This window comes from Anabrus simplex, chromosome 2 (assembly GCF_040414725.1).
Source record: "Anabrus simplex isolate iqAnaSimp1 chromosome 2, ASM4041472v1, whole genome shotgun sequence".
In the NCBI taxonomy this organism is placed as follows: Eukaryota; Metazoa; Arthropoda; class Insecta; order Orthoptera; family Tettigoniidae; genus Anabrus; species Anabrus simplex.
Window position 1 is genome coordinate 740,604,805 of NC_090266.1, and position 17,281 is coordinate 740,622,085.

General features: G+C 37.3%; 1 protein-coding gene across 1 annotated transcript in view; it reads right to left on the reverse strand.

Moving 5' to 3' along the window:
* LOC136864424 (23 kDa integral membrane protein) overlaps positions 1-17,281 on the reverse strand; it is an 80,994-nt gene that overhangs the window by 20,372 nt on the left and 43,341 nt on the right. The window contains exon 3 of the mRNA XM_067141402.2: positions 6,574-6,747. Coding sequence (XP_066997503.1) covers positions 6,574-6,747 — 174 coding nt within the window. The remainder of the gene's footprint in view (positions 1-6,573; positions 6,748-17,281) is intronic.

Consider the following 17,281-nt stretch of genomic DNA (forward strand, 5'->3'; position numbering starts at 1 on the left):
TTACGCAAAGCTACAAGCTAGCATGCATGCTTATGTTTTTCATTCCCTGAAAACAGGAAGTTATGTCTTCCTCTTGTAACCTTTCCTTCCATGTCAGACCTGCCAGATGGAATTTGCCTTCTCTGAGTATCAAACAAATTAAGAGTTACCGAATATAAAAGCATATTTTTGTGCATATTGTAATATTGTTTTCACCATTCTCTTAAGTATTAGTCAAATGTTTTGTGCCTGTAATGCCAAGTGATTTTATTTGTGTTTGGTTATTTTAGATTCCCTTTTCTTAGAAATACACTCATGTTCATAAAAACCAGAACACCTTGAAAGACTAGAGATAGGAAGTTCATATTCACAGGACATGCGAATTACTATGTTCTGAAGAAACAATTAGCATTTAAACCATGTCTGCCCTCAGGTTCAAGGTCCACATCAATATCTCGGCGCACCACCATCAACTGGTAAAATGTGCCTGCGGCTCTTGTCACTATAAACTGAAGGTAATGGATCAGTGTAACTTGAGCAGACGTGCAGGATGCCTCTCAGGCATATGCAAGAACCACACTGTCAAATGAGTGAGTTTGAAAGAGGTTGCATTATTGGCATGAGACCATGTGATGCATCCATCTGGGAAATTGCTGCTCGTGTGGGACGAAGTGTGTTGGCAGTGCAACAGGTGTGTAAAGAATGGTTCACAGAAGGCCGTAGAACATGACGAGATGGGTCACCACCCAGACCACCCCCAAGAAGATCGACGCCTCATCCGAATGGCTTTGCAGGACAGACCTGCATCCTCCTTGGCTCTGTAGTAACAGTGGAACAGTGTAACACATCACACACTATCAAGAGTGACAGTCCGTTGCCGTTTATCATGGTCTGGATTACCGGCGTGTTGTTCACTTCTCCGCCTACATTTGACTAATGTGCATAAACATGCTAGACTGCAATGGTGTATGGAACTACATCACTAGGGACAGGAATGGCAGCAGGTAATGTTTTAGGATGAATCCAGGTTCTGTTTGTTTGAAAATGATGGCCGCATTCGCACAAGACATACAGCGCCAACTCAAGGCATTATGGTGTGGGGTGCTATTGGGTACAACCACAAATCACAGTTGGTGCATGTCCAGGGCTCTGTGACTAGTTTGACTTACGTGAATGACATCCTCCAACCCATTGCACGACACCCCAGGTGCCATATTTCAGCAGGGCAATGCGCGACCACATGTTGCTGCACGAACACGTGCCATCTTGTTGTCACAGGATGTCAGACTGGTGCGGTACTGTGACCCAATGCCAACCACCAAAGACGAACTGTGGAACCAGGTGTACGCAGCATGGATGGCTATACCCCAGGACTCCATTCGCGCCTTATACGCTGCAATACCATCATGCATGGAACAAGTTATCAGTGCCCATAGAGGACCCAGTGTCTACTAGGCAACAGGACACATGCTGAACCTAGGTGACTGAAATGCTAATCATTTCTGAAGAGCATACTAATGAACATGTCCTGTGAATATGACCTTTCTATGTCTAGTCTTTCAAGGTGTTCTGTTTTTTTATGAACATGATTGTATTTTACATGGTTAAATGAAGTTGGAAGGTAAAGGATTCCCTGAGGAGGGAGTTGTCAACATCGAAAGGAAAAAACTACTACTACTAAAAAAAAATTCATTCCATACCCTGATGGTGTACAGCGGGCATCTGAGTTGGGAAAGCCATTTCTCAGGCCAGAGATATTTGTGTTGGTGGGTGCGGCCATGCTCTATAATAGGAACTGTTCCAATATTCGCCTTAGTGCAGGTGAATGGAAAAACATTGGAAACCATTCTCAGGACAACTGATAGTAAGAACCAGCCCCTCCACCTCCCAATGTAGAGCTGTGAAGCTGAATCCTTCTTTACTCAATGGAAAGAAGAATGTTAGGAATGTGGCCAGTTTGCTGCTGGTCTGCTGTCTGAATAAAGTTTTTTAAGCAATTTTTGGACTATATTCAATTTCTCCTGGATTATATTTCCAAGTTTTTCAGTCATATTTCAATATGTTTTGCACATCAGTACATGAATATTTCCGTAGTTAATATGTCATAGAAAACACAATCCTACTGAGAAAAACAGCAGCAGCAGCAGCAGCAGCAGCAGCAGCAGTAGTAGTAGTAGTAGTAGTAGTAGAAGTAGTAGTAGTAGTTTGAAGGAAATTCTCAGGAAATGAAATCAATACAAGAATATACAAGAATAGTAGATGCTGTTCTGCTTGGAAACATTAAGTCTGAGACTTAAACAATCAGCAATGAAAGTGAAATAGCAGGAACTCATTGAGGTAATCAAAAATTATTTCTGAATTTTTCTGAATGGATAAGTCATAGTGTAACCAGTGCAAACAGAAATGAACTTGTAGTTAGTAGTGGAAGAGAAGCTTCTAGGATAAGTCAATTAACAAGGTATATTTCATGGGGAATATGAGTGTTAAATGGGTCCACTAAGCCTCAGTGAAAGGATATTTGAACACACAGAATGTGACCTCTAAATTAAAGTTGTGAATGTTTAAGACAGAGCTAGAAAAGGACTTTCGAAGCAGTCCAGAGATTTTAATTCTGGACCGAGAGCTGGAACAGGATTCACTTACCCTTGCAAGAACATTTGTAACAAGTAAAGTTTGTCACTACAAAAGGAGTATTCACAACCATGTGTAAAAACTGTGGAGAATCCATTTCAGGAATATGTGTGATGAAAATTATCAAAAAGAAAATCTAACGGCTTTAACCTGTTGCCGTGCAATGATGAATACTATTGTCATCATGTATTCAATTAAGAAATGTATTTCTGCATATAATGATTTCATTTCATTGTTATATTCTAGATTAATAATACAGGCAGTGGTAGCACTTGTTTGCTTACAGGCCACATTAGATCTGAGAGCCATTTATCTAATGAATATATTGCTTCTAATGATCATTCACCTTGTTAATGAAATTACCAGGTGTGTTGCCTTATGCGGTTAGGGGCACGCTACCGTGAGCTCGCATCCGGGAGATAGTGGGTTTGAACCCCACTGTCGGCAGCCCTGAAGATGGTTTTTCTTGGCTTCCCATTTTCACACCAGCAAATGCTGGGGCTGTACCTTAAGGAAGGCCATGACCAATTCCTTCCTATTCTTAGGCCTTTCCTGTCCCATCGTTGCCATAAGACCTATCTGTGTTGGTGCGATGTAAAGCAAATAGCAAAAAAAAGTTCATGAAATTGATACAGGTAAGCAATATTCTTGTAAAGATTACAAGAAACAAAAAGGAACTTGGTAATTTCTTTTTTTAAATGGATGTTGAGAAAGGTTTTAGAGGTACCTAGTAACACGTTGAGCAATTGTGGTGAATAGCATGTTATTTAGGACATCTTTCGTATTGTACATTAAAACACTCAAGTTAAAGGCAGGAAGCTAAAGTGTAGCACAAGATGTTATCACAGTAGTTGATTGCAACATGCTTTATATCTCTAGCATTCGTAGTGTAAAATGTAGCCAATAAATAAACAGGTTCCAGGCACTTTTTCATGTGAAATAATAATATGCCAATGGGTCAATGCTGGAGAAATAGGGCCGATTGCAGACACGGTGTTTAGACGATGTCTACGGTTGAACAATGCCTAAGTATGGCTGCTGCTTTGCAGAGACATTATTTATCACTTAGACACTGTCTATGCCTTTGCTGGCGGGACCTAGTGTTTACACTGCACTAAGTCTTCTGGTATGGGCTAGAGCAATTTTGTTACTTTCATTGATCTGTCTCTGTCTTATCCTTGGCTTTGACAAAATGAAAGTGACTGAGGTATGAGCGATGCTAGTAATGCCATTCCTTACGCAGACAGTCCCTGCTATGAATGGTGTGAAACTGTTGCTCATAGGGTCGGTTGGTGCATGCATTTCAGTGGGCTTGGCAGACTGATATGTAATAGCAACTTCTGGCTTGGTGAGGAAAGCAACGGGAAACTACCTCACTCCTCATTTCCCGAGTATGCCTCTTCAGTGATGCCTAGGCCATCTATGACAGCTCATGGCGGAACTGTTGAGGATACAACCAGCCTTCGGGCTGATGAGTAAACATACATACAGACACTGTCTAAAACCGATGTTCAACCAGTCATGTTTAAACACTGCTGAGAGCACTGTTTAACCTCAAATGTGAGGAGTGAATCACAATCAGAGGTTACGTGCCATGAAACATGTAATTTGTATTATCATGTTGAGACGATTCCGGGAGGAAAGGTTAGTCCGACGGCCTCTCTGTGGGTCGCCCGCTGCTAAATCGCAGCAATTTATTTGACATGTTCGGGGAGATAGATCTTAAATTAAGGTTTCGCATTTCAAGAGACTTGTTTCTTGAGATTGCAAAGGGACAGTCCAGTAACTGTCAACTTGAATACAATTTTTGGCAGCCGATATATTTTATTATATACATGGGGTAATTTCCATGGAACTATAGGTCACTTCGACTACATACATATCAGAATTACGTGTCCCGATCATCAGAGGGCTATCACATACATCAACTGGGAGGGATTCACTTACATTTACTGCCAAGTAAACACACATACATAATAGTGAAAACTAAAAAGTAGATTGTATGTGGTTTATATATATATGAAATTGTATAAGTTTTTGGCAACTATCAGATAGGAAAAGGCAAGTGGTGGTGATGGTGGTGATTGTTTAAAGAGGAGGACCAGGGAAGAAGAGCCAAGACCATAATAACAGCCCTAGTATTTGCCTGGTGTAAAAATAGGGAAACGACAGAAAACAATCTTCAGGGCTGCCGGTGATGTGTTTCGAACCTAGAATCTCCAGAATGCAAGCTACAACACACTCGGTTACACATTACTATTGCTTCATCTTCCCTTCGTAGAAGCTGCCATATTTATGAGTAGATTACACTCACTGTAACAATGTTATAATCAAAGCCACACTTCGCCGTACGGTGGCGCGTCACTTAAGTGTCAATAATATTATGAGATGTCATTTCCACCGAAAGCGACACACTTATCTGTGGGCAAGTCATGCTCATGCTTAGCCATATTTGAGTAATGCGTAGGAAGACAAACAGCTAACTGGCTTTCGGCATGCACACCGACGAATTTCATTGGTTGCGACAACCAAAGCGTTGCCTGAAAGATACTTCTATCTCCATTTTCAAACCAATATTGAAACTTTGAACGATGTCTTGTTAAACATGGGCTGAACATTCATTATGCAATGGAAGATTGTGTTTAATTTAGATGTTGTTTAGGCAGACACTGTCTATGGCTTAAAACTAGGCATTGTTTCTGCATTCGGCCCATAGTCTCTTATTGCCAGTGTTGTTCAAACATTTTTCCGAATCTTCTCTTATGGCATTGTTCAAATTGCTATTAGAACTTTCTGTTAATGTCAAAATGAAAGATGTTTCTGGGGTGAATCACTTTAAGATTTGTATGGATAAGTAATATTCTATTTGTCAACAGTTGCCAAAATTCAAAAGTGAATCAAAAATTTGTTGCTTCTTCTTGTGTGCAAGGAATATAGAAAATAGGAAAAGTCTTATTGACTCATGTCAAAGGTTTTCTTCTCAGAAATTTCTAAGCTCTCGCTAGTTGAGATTCTACAAGAGACAGTGTTAAAAGAAATGCATATGATAGTCTACAGAAAATAAAGAAATTATTTATTTTGCATTTTAATGCCATATCACACACACATTCTAGAGGAACTGACAGTTTTGTCTGGGGCAGAACATTATTTCATTTGAGGAGGCTGATAAATCTCTGCAATTCTTTGTACACTCAAAAATCTATGGAGGTTCATCCTGGTCCCAAACTAAGTGAAGCTCAAAAGCTATCAAAGATCAGACATGTCAAGGAGAGATTATAATTGAAAAGAATTGTACGAGCAATAAACCATAAACACTTATTCAGAATTTTTTGAAAATATAAAAATAATCATATGTTGAGGTATGATGCTGGGCCCCATGGAGTATGAGTAATGCGACCGACCGACCGATCTGTGGGCAAGTCATGCTCATGATTAGCCATATTTGAGTAATGTGTAGGAAGACAAACAGCTGACTGGCGGTTGGTCGTACTGCTCATACCCTACGGGGCCCAGCATCATACCTCAAGATATGATTATTTTTATATTTTCAAAAAAATCTGAATAAGTGTTTATGGTTTATTGCTGGTACCATTCTTTTCAATTATAGTCTCTCCTTGACATGTCTGATCCGACCGACCGAGGCATGCCAGTATCTGCAAGCCATCTGACTGGGCAGCAATAGTCTTGTCAGGCCAAGGCCCTAATAGACTGTTGTGCCACAGTTTTCTTGTTTTATTGAGGTGTGAGTAGAGTGGCATTGTCAACAGGATCTGCCCAAGGTCACCATGGTTCGAAGTTTGTGTTATAATAATAATGTGTTTAATATCCTTTCAATGGCTACAGATTTTAGGGGACTTCTGTAAACTTTATGTAGATCTCATTTTATACAGCTAGATCAGGTTTTAATTGGCAGGCATAATGATACAGCAATAATTTACAAATTTAAAATATGCAATCACTTACCGCATCTTGAATAGTGTTCATTGTCTTGTTGGCCTCCTGATTACCAGCTTTATAATCTTCCATTATTTTGTTCAGACTGTCATCAAGAACATCCTGTGTATCATTGCTATATACAAAAGCTAATGCTCCAACTACTATTTCAAAGATGAAGATCGTGAGGAGAAAGATGGCAAACTGTAACAAAAAATTGATTGATTTTTCAGTAAGTTTTACAGTAATATGGTTGGACATGTATGGTTTACATGTACATATCTTAAAATGTGAGGTGTCCTGGGGAGGAAGGGTAACCTACTGCCAAAAAAATTATCTTGTAATTTGAGATTCTGATTTGTTGTTTCATATATACAGAGTGCATAAGGCAGTGCTTTTTTCTTTTCTGGAAAGAAGTTAATCGGTACTCATTCGACCCACCCCAAACATAGAATACTGGAGTCGCAGGCTAGAGTTTCTACGGTGTCATGAGGGTAGGTTTGAATTTTATTTTTTTGTTTTTTATACTTATTCTGGTGCTAAATAATGTTCATAACACTAGGAAACTGATAAAAATAATCTTTGACCAAATCTTCATTTGAAACTTTACTGTATCCTACAGGAGACATTAGGTCTTAATCACTTAAAATCTGATGTTCTTACATAATTATATCTTTATTATTATTGACATTCAGTGAGCTTTATTTACAAGGAAATTGAGGGAGAAAATAATCTAATAAACACTTTTCTTAAAATTTAAAGTCTGTCTATATTTTTGTGTTACTAATAGAGACTTGATGTATTGAAGTCCATTTTCTTAACACTTTACAACCTGTCATTACACACACACTTGGTGACTAAATTAATGCGCCTTACATTTACAATTCGTGAAACAGCTTGAAGCACTGTCTTTCTTCTTGCATACAGAGATAGACTGTACAAGTTGAATATTTTATTCTTGCAGAGTTGGCTTTACCACCTGGCATTCTGCATCTAATTTTGGATGATAGTGTAGGGATCTCTGGAAGATGCAAGACGTTCTTCGTCCTCAGGTGACGAGAAGGTGTCCTTGCATTGTACCTCATTTTCTTGGGAGAAGGTTCACTGGGCTCATATTCTGAGGTATCCTGTTCATCAGCTGATTTACATATTAAATAATCTGCCAATTCCATTCCAAAACCTAAGTAGTCAAGTACATCTTTCTTTGGAGTGTTCAAGGCAAGTTGGTGTCTTCAATATTCTCAAAATCTCTTTATTTGCAAATGAGGTGTCTACCTCGGTGGCAAATGGTACACTAAAATACATTATTGTCAAGCACTAAATATTAAATTAACAAGAGAAGAAAATTTTTCCTATAATACAATATTATACAATTTACGCTAACAATGTTTTCTATTAAACACACAGCTCATCCTTAATAAATTTATATTGTTTACAAAATTCTAATTATAATATCTCCTGTACTACTTACAAATATAGTCAACTGATATACAGTATGTGGAATTGCTTCAAATGATACTATAAAACCGGTATAACATTAATATTTACATTGCATTTATTTATTTACTAATTTTTTTTACCCGTTCTGGATCCTAAGTAGCATAATGACCTGCTGCGTCTTAACCAGAGCCCCTTTTTCCACCAATTTTCAGAGTTCCTGAAGGGCCTTTACAGCTACCGTAGCGGTCCCAGGGCCCTTGAAGTCCCCACTGTACTTCACCCCTACAGGCAGTCCCCTACTTTGGCTGTCCAAACTCCTTAGACCAGGGGATGGAATTCATTTATTCACACACATTTTTTTATTTACAATAACCTGCACCGGTCGAATGCCCTCTAACACTTCATTTATTTTCTCTGTTGCTGTTTATTCTCTTCTTGAATATCTGTACAGATTTTGGAAAAGGATCAAACACTACCCCTGGTAAACTGTTCCACTCCTTCACACCCTTCCCAATGAATGAAAATTTACCCCAATCGCTTCTGCTAAAATTCCTTCTAATTTTATATTTGTGGTCAGTCCTGCCGATATAATTATTTTCCAACTGAAGCCTCTCACAGATATCTCCCCATGCTTCTTCTCCTGTATAGGCTCTATATAATCCTGTAAGTCTAGTTTTCTCCCTTCTCTTACTTAAAGTTTCCCACCCAAGTTCCTTTAACATTTCTGATACACTACTCTTTCTCCTGAAATCCCCTGTTACAAATCTTGCTGCTTTCCTCTGCACACTATCTATTTCTTTTGTTAGGTATTCTTGGTGAGGATCCCAAACACTGTTTGCATATTCCAATAATGGACGAACCATACTCAAGTAACTTTTTTCTTTTAATTCTTTGTTGCATCCTTTAAGTAGCCTCATTATGACATGTAATGATCTGTATGCTTTCCCAACAATGTCATCAATGACCCTTCCAGTGCAAATTACTTTCAAATCTCACACCTAAGTATTTCCACTTGCCATCTTTTGGGATAACTACCTCATCCAAAGTATATTCAAATTCAGTTTTAAAGCTCCTGTTTGTAAAAGTTGTAACAGTTGATTTGCCTCCATTAACCTTCATATTATTTTCTTCAACCCATTGTTGGATACTTTCAAGGTCCCTTTGTAATTCTGAACAATCCTCAATGTTGTTTATTTCTCTATAAACAATTATGTCATCTGCATACAATCTTATTTTTGATGTTATATTGTTCCCTAAATCATTTGCGTATATTAAGAAAAGTAACGGACCGATTATACTACCCTGTGCAATTCCCTTCCAAACTTTCTCTTCCTGAGATACATTATTTCCTACTTTGACTTTCTGAACCCTTGAATTTAGAAATGCTTTTATCCAACATGTAACCCTTACGTCCAATCCTATTCCCTCCAATTTCTTTAATAATATTCCATGTTCCACTCTATCAAAGGCTTTGGAAAGATCTATGGCTATGCAAACTAACTGACCTCCTGAATCCAACTGATCTGATATGTCCTGCTGAAATCCCACCAGTTGTGCCTCACAAGAAAATTTCTTTCTAAATCCATACTGGCTCCTCATGAACCAATTTTTATCATCACATATCCCTCTGATGTACTTCGATATTAAACTCTCCAGAATTTTACAAACTATACTGGTCAGGCTGATTGGTCTGTAGTTCTCTGGTTTCCTTTTATCACCCTTTCCTTTATAAATTGGTATTATTATAGATTCCTTCCATTCCTTTGGTATTACACTATTATTTATGACATAGTCAAAGAGAAATTTTAAATAAGGCACTATGTACCACCCCATTGTCTTTAATACCTCCCCAGTAATTTTATCACTTCCTGCAGCTTTTCCTTGCTGAAGCAGTTGGATTTCTCTGAAAATATCTTCGTTTGTGAATGAGAAGCTTCTTGTTTCCTTCCGTCTCTCTCCCTCTCTATCTTCTGTTTCGGTTTCCAACTCTTGACAATCATCTACTGAATCTCTAAATTCCCTACTAAATAGGTTTGCTTTCTCAGTATCTGTTAAATAGTGTTCACCCCCTTCTCCCACCATTGTAGGAATTTGGACTCCTTTTCCTTTTTGATTCCTGATATATGAATACAGCTTTTTCCATTTCCCTTTGTGGTCATTACCCTCTTGAAGTATGCCATTCATATAATTCTCTTTTGCTTCCTTTTTCACTCTATTCAGTTCCCTCATTAGCTGTTTTCTAGTTTCTCTACTCTCCCTACCCTCTTTGATTTTCCTGTTTACTATTCTACATTTTCTTTTTAATTTTCTTATTTCCCTTGTATAATAAACAGGGTCTGAGGTCATTTTACCCTTCTTAACAGGTACAAATCTCTTCTCTCCTTCCCAAATAATTCCTTTAAATTTAGCCCAAAGTGTATCCACGTTACTCCCTTCACTTATCCAACAACTGAATTGTGATTTAAGGTAAGTCCCAAATTCATCAACTTTAGTTTTTCTGTACAATTTCTTGTTTTGTGTAACCCTCTTACTAAGCCTTTTTGGTACGAGTCCTACATCCATTATTACAGCCTTATGGTCTCCTATTCCTTCAATTACCTCAGTTTTATCAACAATTTCCCATGGTTTAACCAAGAATACATCTAGTAAGTTATTGAGACGAGTCGGTTCTTGTACTACTTGTGTAAATCCTCCCTCCCAAATTAACTTATTCGCCAGTTTCTGTTCATGGGCTTCACTTGCAGCTCCTTTCCATTCAACTTCAGGCAAATTTAGATCTCCCCCAATTATTACCATATCATTATTATTGTTTTTATGAGTATAATCTATTATTTTTTCAAAGATTTCCATGTCTCTTTCCTCTCTTCCAGGCCTGTATGTTCCTATAATTCCCACCTCCTTCATATTATCACAAACTAATTTTATCCCTAATATTTCATCCCTTTCATCGGTAAACCATTCATGTGAACAGTAAGTTTCCTTCACCAGAATAAACACCCCCCCCTCCATTTTTATCTCCTCGGTCTCTACGATAGACTGTGTACCCTTCTGGAAATACTTCTCTATTACCCACCCCTTCTTTCAACCATGATTCCACTCCTATCACCACATCAGTCTCATAAGATTCCATCAATGTACCGAATTTTAATTGTTTATTTACTACACTTTGACAGTTTACCAAGAGCAATCTCAGATCCCCTTCCTCCCTAAAACTTGACTGTTGCAATTGGGTAACTTGAAATTCCTTACTATCCTGAGTTTCTTTTTCTAGTTGACTGAGCCAGCTTGAAGTACAGCTGGCTCTTTCTACTAGTTTTCCTGGTCAGTATTATAACTCAAGGGAGTTGCCTGTTTTACAGTAGGCCTACATATCTTAAGATTAATAAAATCTAGAACAATATTTGCTATCTTTCGTTTACCTGAATTGTTTAGATGGAGGCCATGTTTTGTATAACAGTATCTCTCAAAACTGCTGCATTCAATAACCTGAGTATTCCGAAAATGTTTACAAATTTTAACAATATCTGTATTGACCTTGTCCACTTCAATGTTCACACACGAGTCTCTACTCAAATCATGCCTGTGGGGCACGTTCACTACAAAAACGTTAGTGTGGGTCAGCTTCCCTAGTGTATGTTTAAGTTGTGATCTTACATTCTTGGCGTCGTCGCGAGCTACGTCGTTCGTCCCACCGATGATAAGCACTGCATCGCCGCTCCCGAAGTTCCTAGTTGCTGCTTCTACGTTTTCCACAACACTGCTGATAGAAGCTCCTGGATATATTTCTCCGGTTGCTGCTATATTCTCGTCGTTAATCACTCCCGCAATTCCCCTTCCTTGGCTATCACCAAACACAGCTACCTTCGCTGATTTAGGCCTAACTGGGTCTTGAATCTGAATTCTAGGCCTAAATTTTAAACTCGGCACGGCAACGGATCGCGATGATTTGGTTTCACGCGCGATCACTTTCTTCCAGGATTAAATTATTTAGGGCAGAAAACCTATTTCTAATGTTTATTTCCGGAAATTCAGTTGTAGATTTCTTCTTAGCCGACCATCCACGAACTACTTGACACCACGTGCTTGAGTTTGTTACTTGTATATCACTCGAAGAATGGTCAGTCCCAAATTCTAGCGATCGCAGTCTTTCTTTTAATTCTTGATTTTCAACTTTAAGAGTCTCATTGTCCTTTTTTAGAATGTTTATAATTTCTAATGCACTTTTATATTCCTCATCGACTGTTTTCGGTGCTTCGTCAACGCCGTCCCCAACAACAACATTCCGAACACACTGCTCACAAATCCAGTCAACATTTTCATTAGTTTTTACGTCTCTAGGGCAATTTCCGCACTTATAATGCCACCATCGATCACATGAATCACACAACATTCCATTTTTCACTAATTTTCGACATTTTCCGCACTTTTCGTCACATTTTACGGTTAATTTACTCGGAGAATAAAACACTACGTCGTCATTACCGGGCGCCATTTTGAAAAAAAAACTTGCTGCTATCACAAAATCAATAAAATGCAAAATCATTCTGATGGTCCATTTTCTAGTTCTTGAAAAAAATCTGTAATAACTAATTAAATTATCCTGTCCAAGAGGTCGACTCCTCCCATGAAAGCATTATAATTTTTCACAGCAAGAGGATGATTTACTAGAATATATTCTTTATCCTTCTTGGACCACCAAGGGTAAACATATTGCGGATCCCTTCCTTCAATGGAGGATGCTAATATAACCGGCTTGTTATCAAACCATTTTAAAATACAAATTTGGCCATCATTTCTCACTTTCTCATCTACAGAACCTCAACCAAGTCTTTTCAACTCTGCATCAGACTTGAAACTGATGTTTGAAGGGATCTGAGACTTTGTTAGTATCCCTGTTGCTTAACACTGAGCCTTGCAATGGAGAACATCTAGTAACTGAACTGATGTAAAATATCGATCCATATACAAAGTAAAACATGGAGGCATATGTTTAGCCAGTTTCACAACTACTCTTCCACCACAATCTAAATTACTAATGTCAGGATTATTATCATTAGTGATTTGGAGTCCATGTCCTGCATAAACAACCAGTGGTAGACCATCCGGGGCAGTTGCTACAAAACATTTGAGACCACATGGGTTTGGCTTCCCTTCCCCATACTGTCTTGCAAGTGCATGGCCGTAGAAGGGAATCATCTGTTCATTGATGGAACATTAGAAGATCTTTCATTCAGCAAACATGCCACTTCAATGTATTTCAGAAGATGTCTCACTTTCCAAAATTACCTTCATCCCGTTCATCATCAGAAACCAGTAAATCATCCCTTAATTTTAAATTTTTCCTAATCAAGAAGTATCTATCCCTCGACATGTTATCAGCGATTTCAGGAACTTTAGCTTTCCGGGCCCAGTACATCCTGATTCTGGGATACTTCAGATAGGACATAACTATTGTAATTCCTAAGAAAGTTGTTGTTTCTGTTTCTGTCAGACCTAAGTTCCTGCCGGTGTCTCTTAGATTTCTCTGGTTTGTCTGTTGTGTTAGTGTTTTTATGAGATTTTCTGGAAAGTATTTATGGAAGTAGTCCTGTGGCTGTAATTTTATGCCGATAACAGTGTTGTCTTCAAAACGAGGAGCTGGAGTTGAAAAATGGAATGCACCTGATGCCACATTCTTCCAGTAAGTTCTTCTAGATATATTAGTATCTGTAGCTGGAAATAGAGCCTGCAGGAGGAGGTGATTCTTGTGGAAATGTTAGTTTCATTTGTGAGGTTCTGAGGGGTGAAGAAGGACGAGAATTTGATGACTCAGGACATATCTCAAATGAATCCTTCAGTAGTGAACTATGTGTGGTAGTCGGAGTTATAGAAAGGATAGATGTTTCAGAAGGATCTAGATCATCTTCACTTTCGTCAGTAGAGGGTGATAAGCCATCATCCTGAGGAATATAAGCTGGATCTATTATATCCTCATCATCAGAAAATAGATCACACTCAGATACATCTCCATTCAGGTTTTCCATCACAAACTCACTGAAGTATAGGTTGTCTACAAAGTAAAGTAAGACTGTGTCAGTCATTGACAGCTGTTTGTTTGCAATTTCAATAATACTATTAATAATATAATAAAGCAATTTTAATATAACCATTAAAATATAATACGGGGATTAAGTATAGTTAATTGGCAAATTATCGCATAATTTGCTGTTCATATTCAGAATGTAAAGAAAGGAATAATGTATCAAACATAACAGTACTAATAATATTGGAATTATTGTTGCCTCTGTAACTTCAGTTATGCCCATTATTACTGTTGTGTTGGCTGGTGCAAGTGACGGGTCAGCATCTGAACCGGGTACGGAAGAGCCAGCAGACTTCCATCAAACTACGTCTTCAACACTCCTATGTCTAAAAAGGACTTAAATAATGAATTAAACACCATCCGTAACATCGCTAAATTCAATGGCTATAACATCTCCTTCATAAACCGTATCATCAACAAATTCAAACACTGTCCTAAAACTACTTTATCTAAAGACAAAACCAAACCCACTGCATTTTCCACTTTCACTTTCACTCAAGAAGCTTATAAAATAACTAATGTTCTTAAAAAACATAACACGAAAATTTCCTTTAGAACCAATAACAGAAATTTTGATATATTACACAACTCTAAATCACTAAATAAATCTAATGCTTTTTCAAAATCTAGAGTACACAGATTCAAATGTAAGAACTGCAGCTCCTCGTACGTCGGTCAAACTGGCCGCAACTTCAACATCAGATACTCTGAACGTATCAACGCCATTAAATACAACAGATTCTCCGCCATAGGACAACACATAAAATCATTAACAAAGGCCCCCTCTTAAACACTACTGAAAATTGTTTTATTCACCTTGACCTATACTTCAACCCCAATTTCAACTTAAACGACATTTCTGAAAAACCCAACATCCTATTTGACTTCCTAATTCTTCTTCTCAAAAATTCTAAATTTCAAAACCTGAATTCAGTTTTCCATGCCTTACAAAGTTCCTACCCACATTTTATACCTCCAGTAACCCACCCTCCTAACCCACCCTAAACTACCCCTCCTTCATCCCTATCTTATCCTTTGTCACCACCTCTCAACTTTAAACCCTTTTAATCTTTTCTTATCCACTAATCTTCTTTCTTTATTAATTTATCCTATTTTTCTTTTCACCCATAATTTAAAATAAAAACTGCATTGCCACCTTCATTTTGGGCCCTCTCTTTCAGGTTTAAACTCATGCCTTGCGTCCGCCAACTTTGACTACTTCAATCACGACCTGAATTTTTTTATATTCAAGAAATAGCGCACTGTGCATACACGTTTTCATTTGTTTCCAGTATTGCGCTTTTTACCATTTTTTCTATTCACTATTGTTTTTTCACGTCAACTGTTCTAAAAACCTTCAAGATCTTAATTAGGTATTCAAATACATTGAATCTATATATATAAAATAACTTGTCCTGACTGACTGACTGACTGATTCATCATCGCCGAGCCAAAACTACTGGACATAAAGGAATGAAATTTTGTGGATACATTCATATTAAGATGTAGGTGCTCGCTAAGAGAGGATTTTTGGATATTCCGCCGTTAAGGGGGTGAAAAGGGGGGTGAAATTTTAAAATGAGTGTACCTATATCTCAAAACTTTAAAAGTGTACAGATGTAAAAATTGGCATTTAGAATCTTCTTTAAAAATAATGAAACGCGTATTTTTTTTGTTTTCAGAAAATCCCAACAGAAGGGGTGAAAAAGGGTGAAAATGGGGAAAAATGGGTTGAATGCCTTTAATCAGGATACCGGTACTTATATCTCAGAAACTGAAGATATTACAGACCTGAAAATTGGTACATTTGATCTCTTTAAAAAATAAAGAAACACGTATATTTTTGTTTTTGGAAAATCCAATTAATCGGAGGGTGAAAAGGGGGTGAATTTTTAAAATGAGTGAATCTATATCTCCAAACTTTTAAAGTGTGCAGATGTAAAAATTGATATTTAGAATCTTCATTAAAAATAAAGAAATACGTATTTTTTTGTTTTCGGAAAATCGCAATAGGGGGAGTGAAAAGGGGTGAAAAAGGGGTTGAATGCCTTTAATGAGGCTACTTATATCTCAGAAACTGAAGATATTACAGACCTGAAAATTGGTGTTTGGGATCTCCTTTAAAAATAAAGAAACACCTATTTTTTTGTTTCTGGAAAATCCAATTAAGGGGGGGTGAAAAGGGGATAATATTTTAAAATGTGTGTATCTATATCTCAAATCTGTTAAAGGTTATAGATGTGAAAATTGGTATTTAGAATTTTCTTTAAAAATAAGGAAACACTTATATTTTGTTTTCGGAAAATCCTAATAGGAAGGGTGGAAAAGGTTGAAAAAGGGGTCGAATGCCTTTCATGCGTCTACTTATATTTCAGAACCTGAAGATATTACAGACCTGAAAATTGCTGTTTGGGATCTCCTTTAAAAATAAAGAAACGCGTATTTTTTGTTTTTGGAAAATCCCATTAAGGGGGGTGAAAAGGGGTGATTTTTTAAAATGAGTGTATCTATATCTCAAAACTTTTAAAGTTTATAGATGTAAAAATTGGTATTTAGAATCTCCTTTAAAAATAAAGGAACACGTATTATTTTGTTTTCGGAAAATCCATAGAGGAAGGGTGTAAAAGGGTGAATAATAGGTTGAATGCCTTTAATGAGGCTACTTATATTTCAGAACCTGAAGTTATTACAGACCTGAAAATTGGTATTTGGGATCTACTTTAAAAGTAAAGAAACACGTATTTTTTCGTTTTTGGAAAATCCAAATATTGGGGGGTGAAAAGGGGGGTGAAATTTTTAAAATGAGTGTGTCTACATCTTAAAACTTTAAAATTTACAGATGTAAAAATTGGTATTTAGAATCTCCTCTAAAAATAAAGGAACACGTATTTTTTTGTTTCCTGTAAATCCCAACAGGAGGGGTAAATGGTGAAAATGGGTTGAATGCCTTTAATGAGCATACATATATCTCAGAAACGAAAGATATTACAGAACTGAAAGTTTGTATATGGATTCATCTTTAAAAATAAAGAAACACGTATTTTTTAGTTTTTGGAAAATCCAATTAATGGCGGTTAAACAGGAGTGACAAATTGGGGTGAATTTTTTGAAAGACTATATATACAGAATATCTTGGAAACGTAAAATGTTACAGACGTAAAAAGTGGGTGTTTGGAATCTCCTGTAAATGTAAAGAAACATAGGTGATTTGTTTCT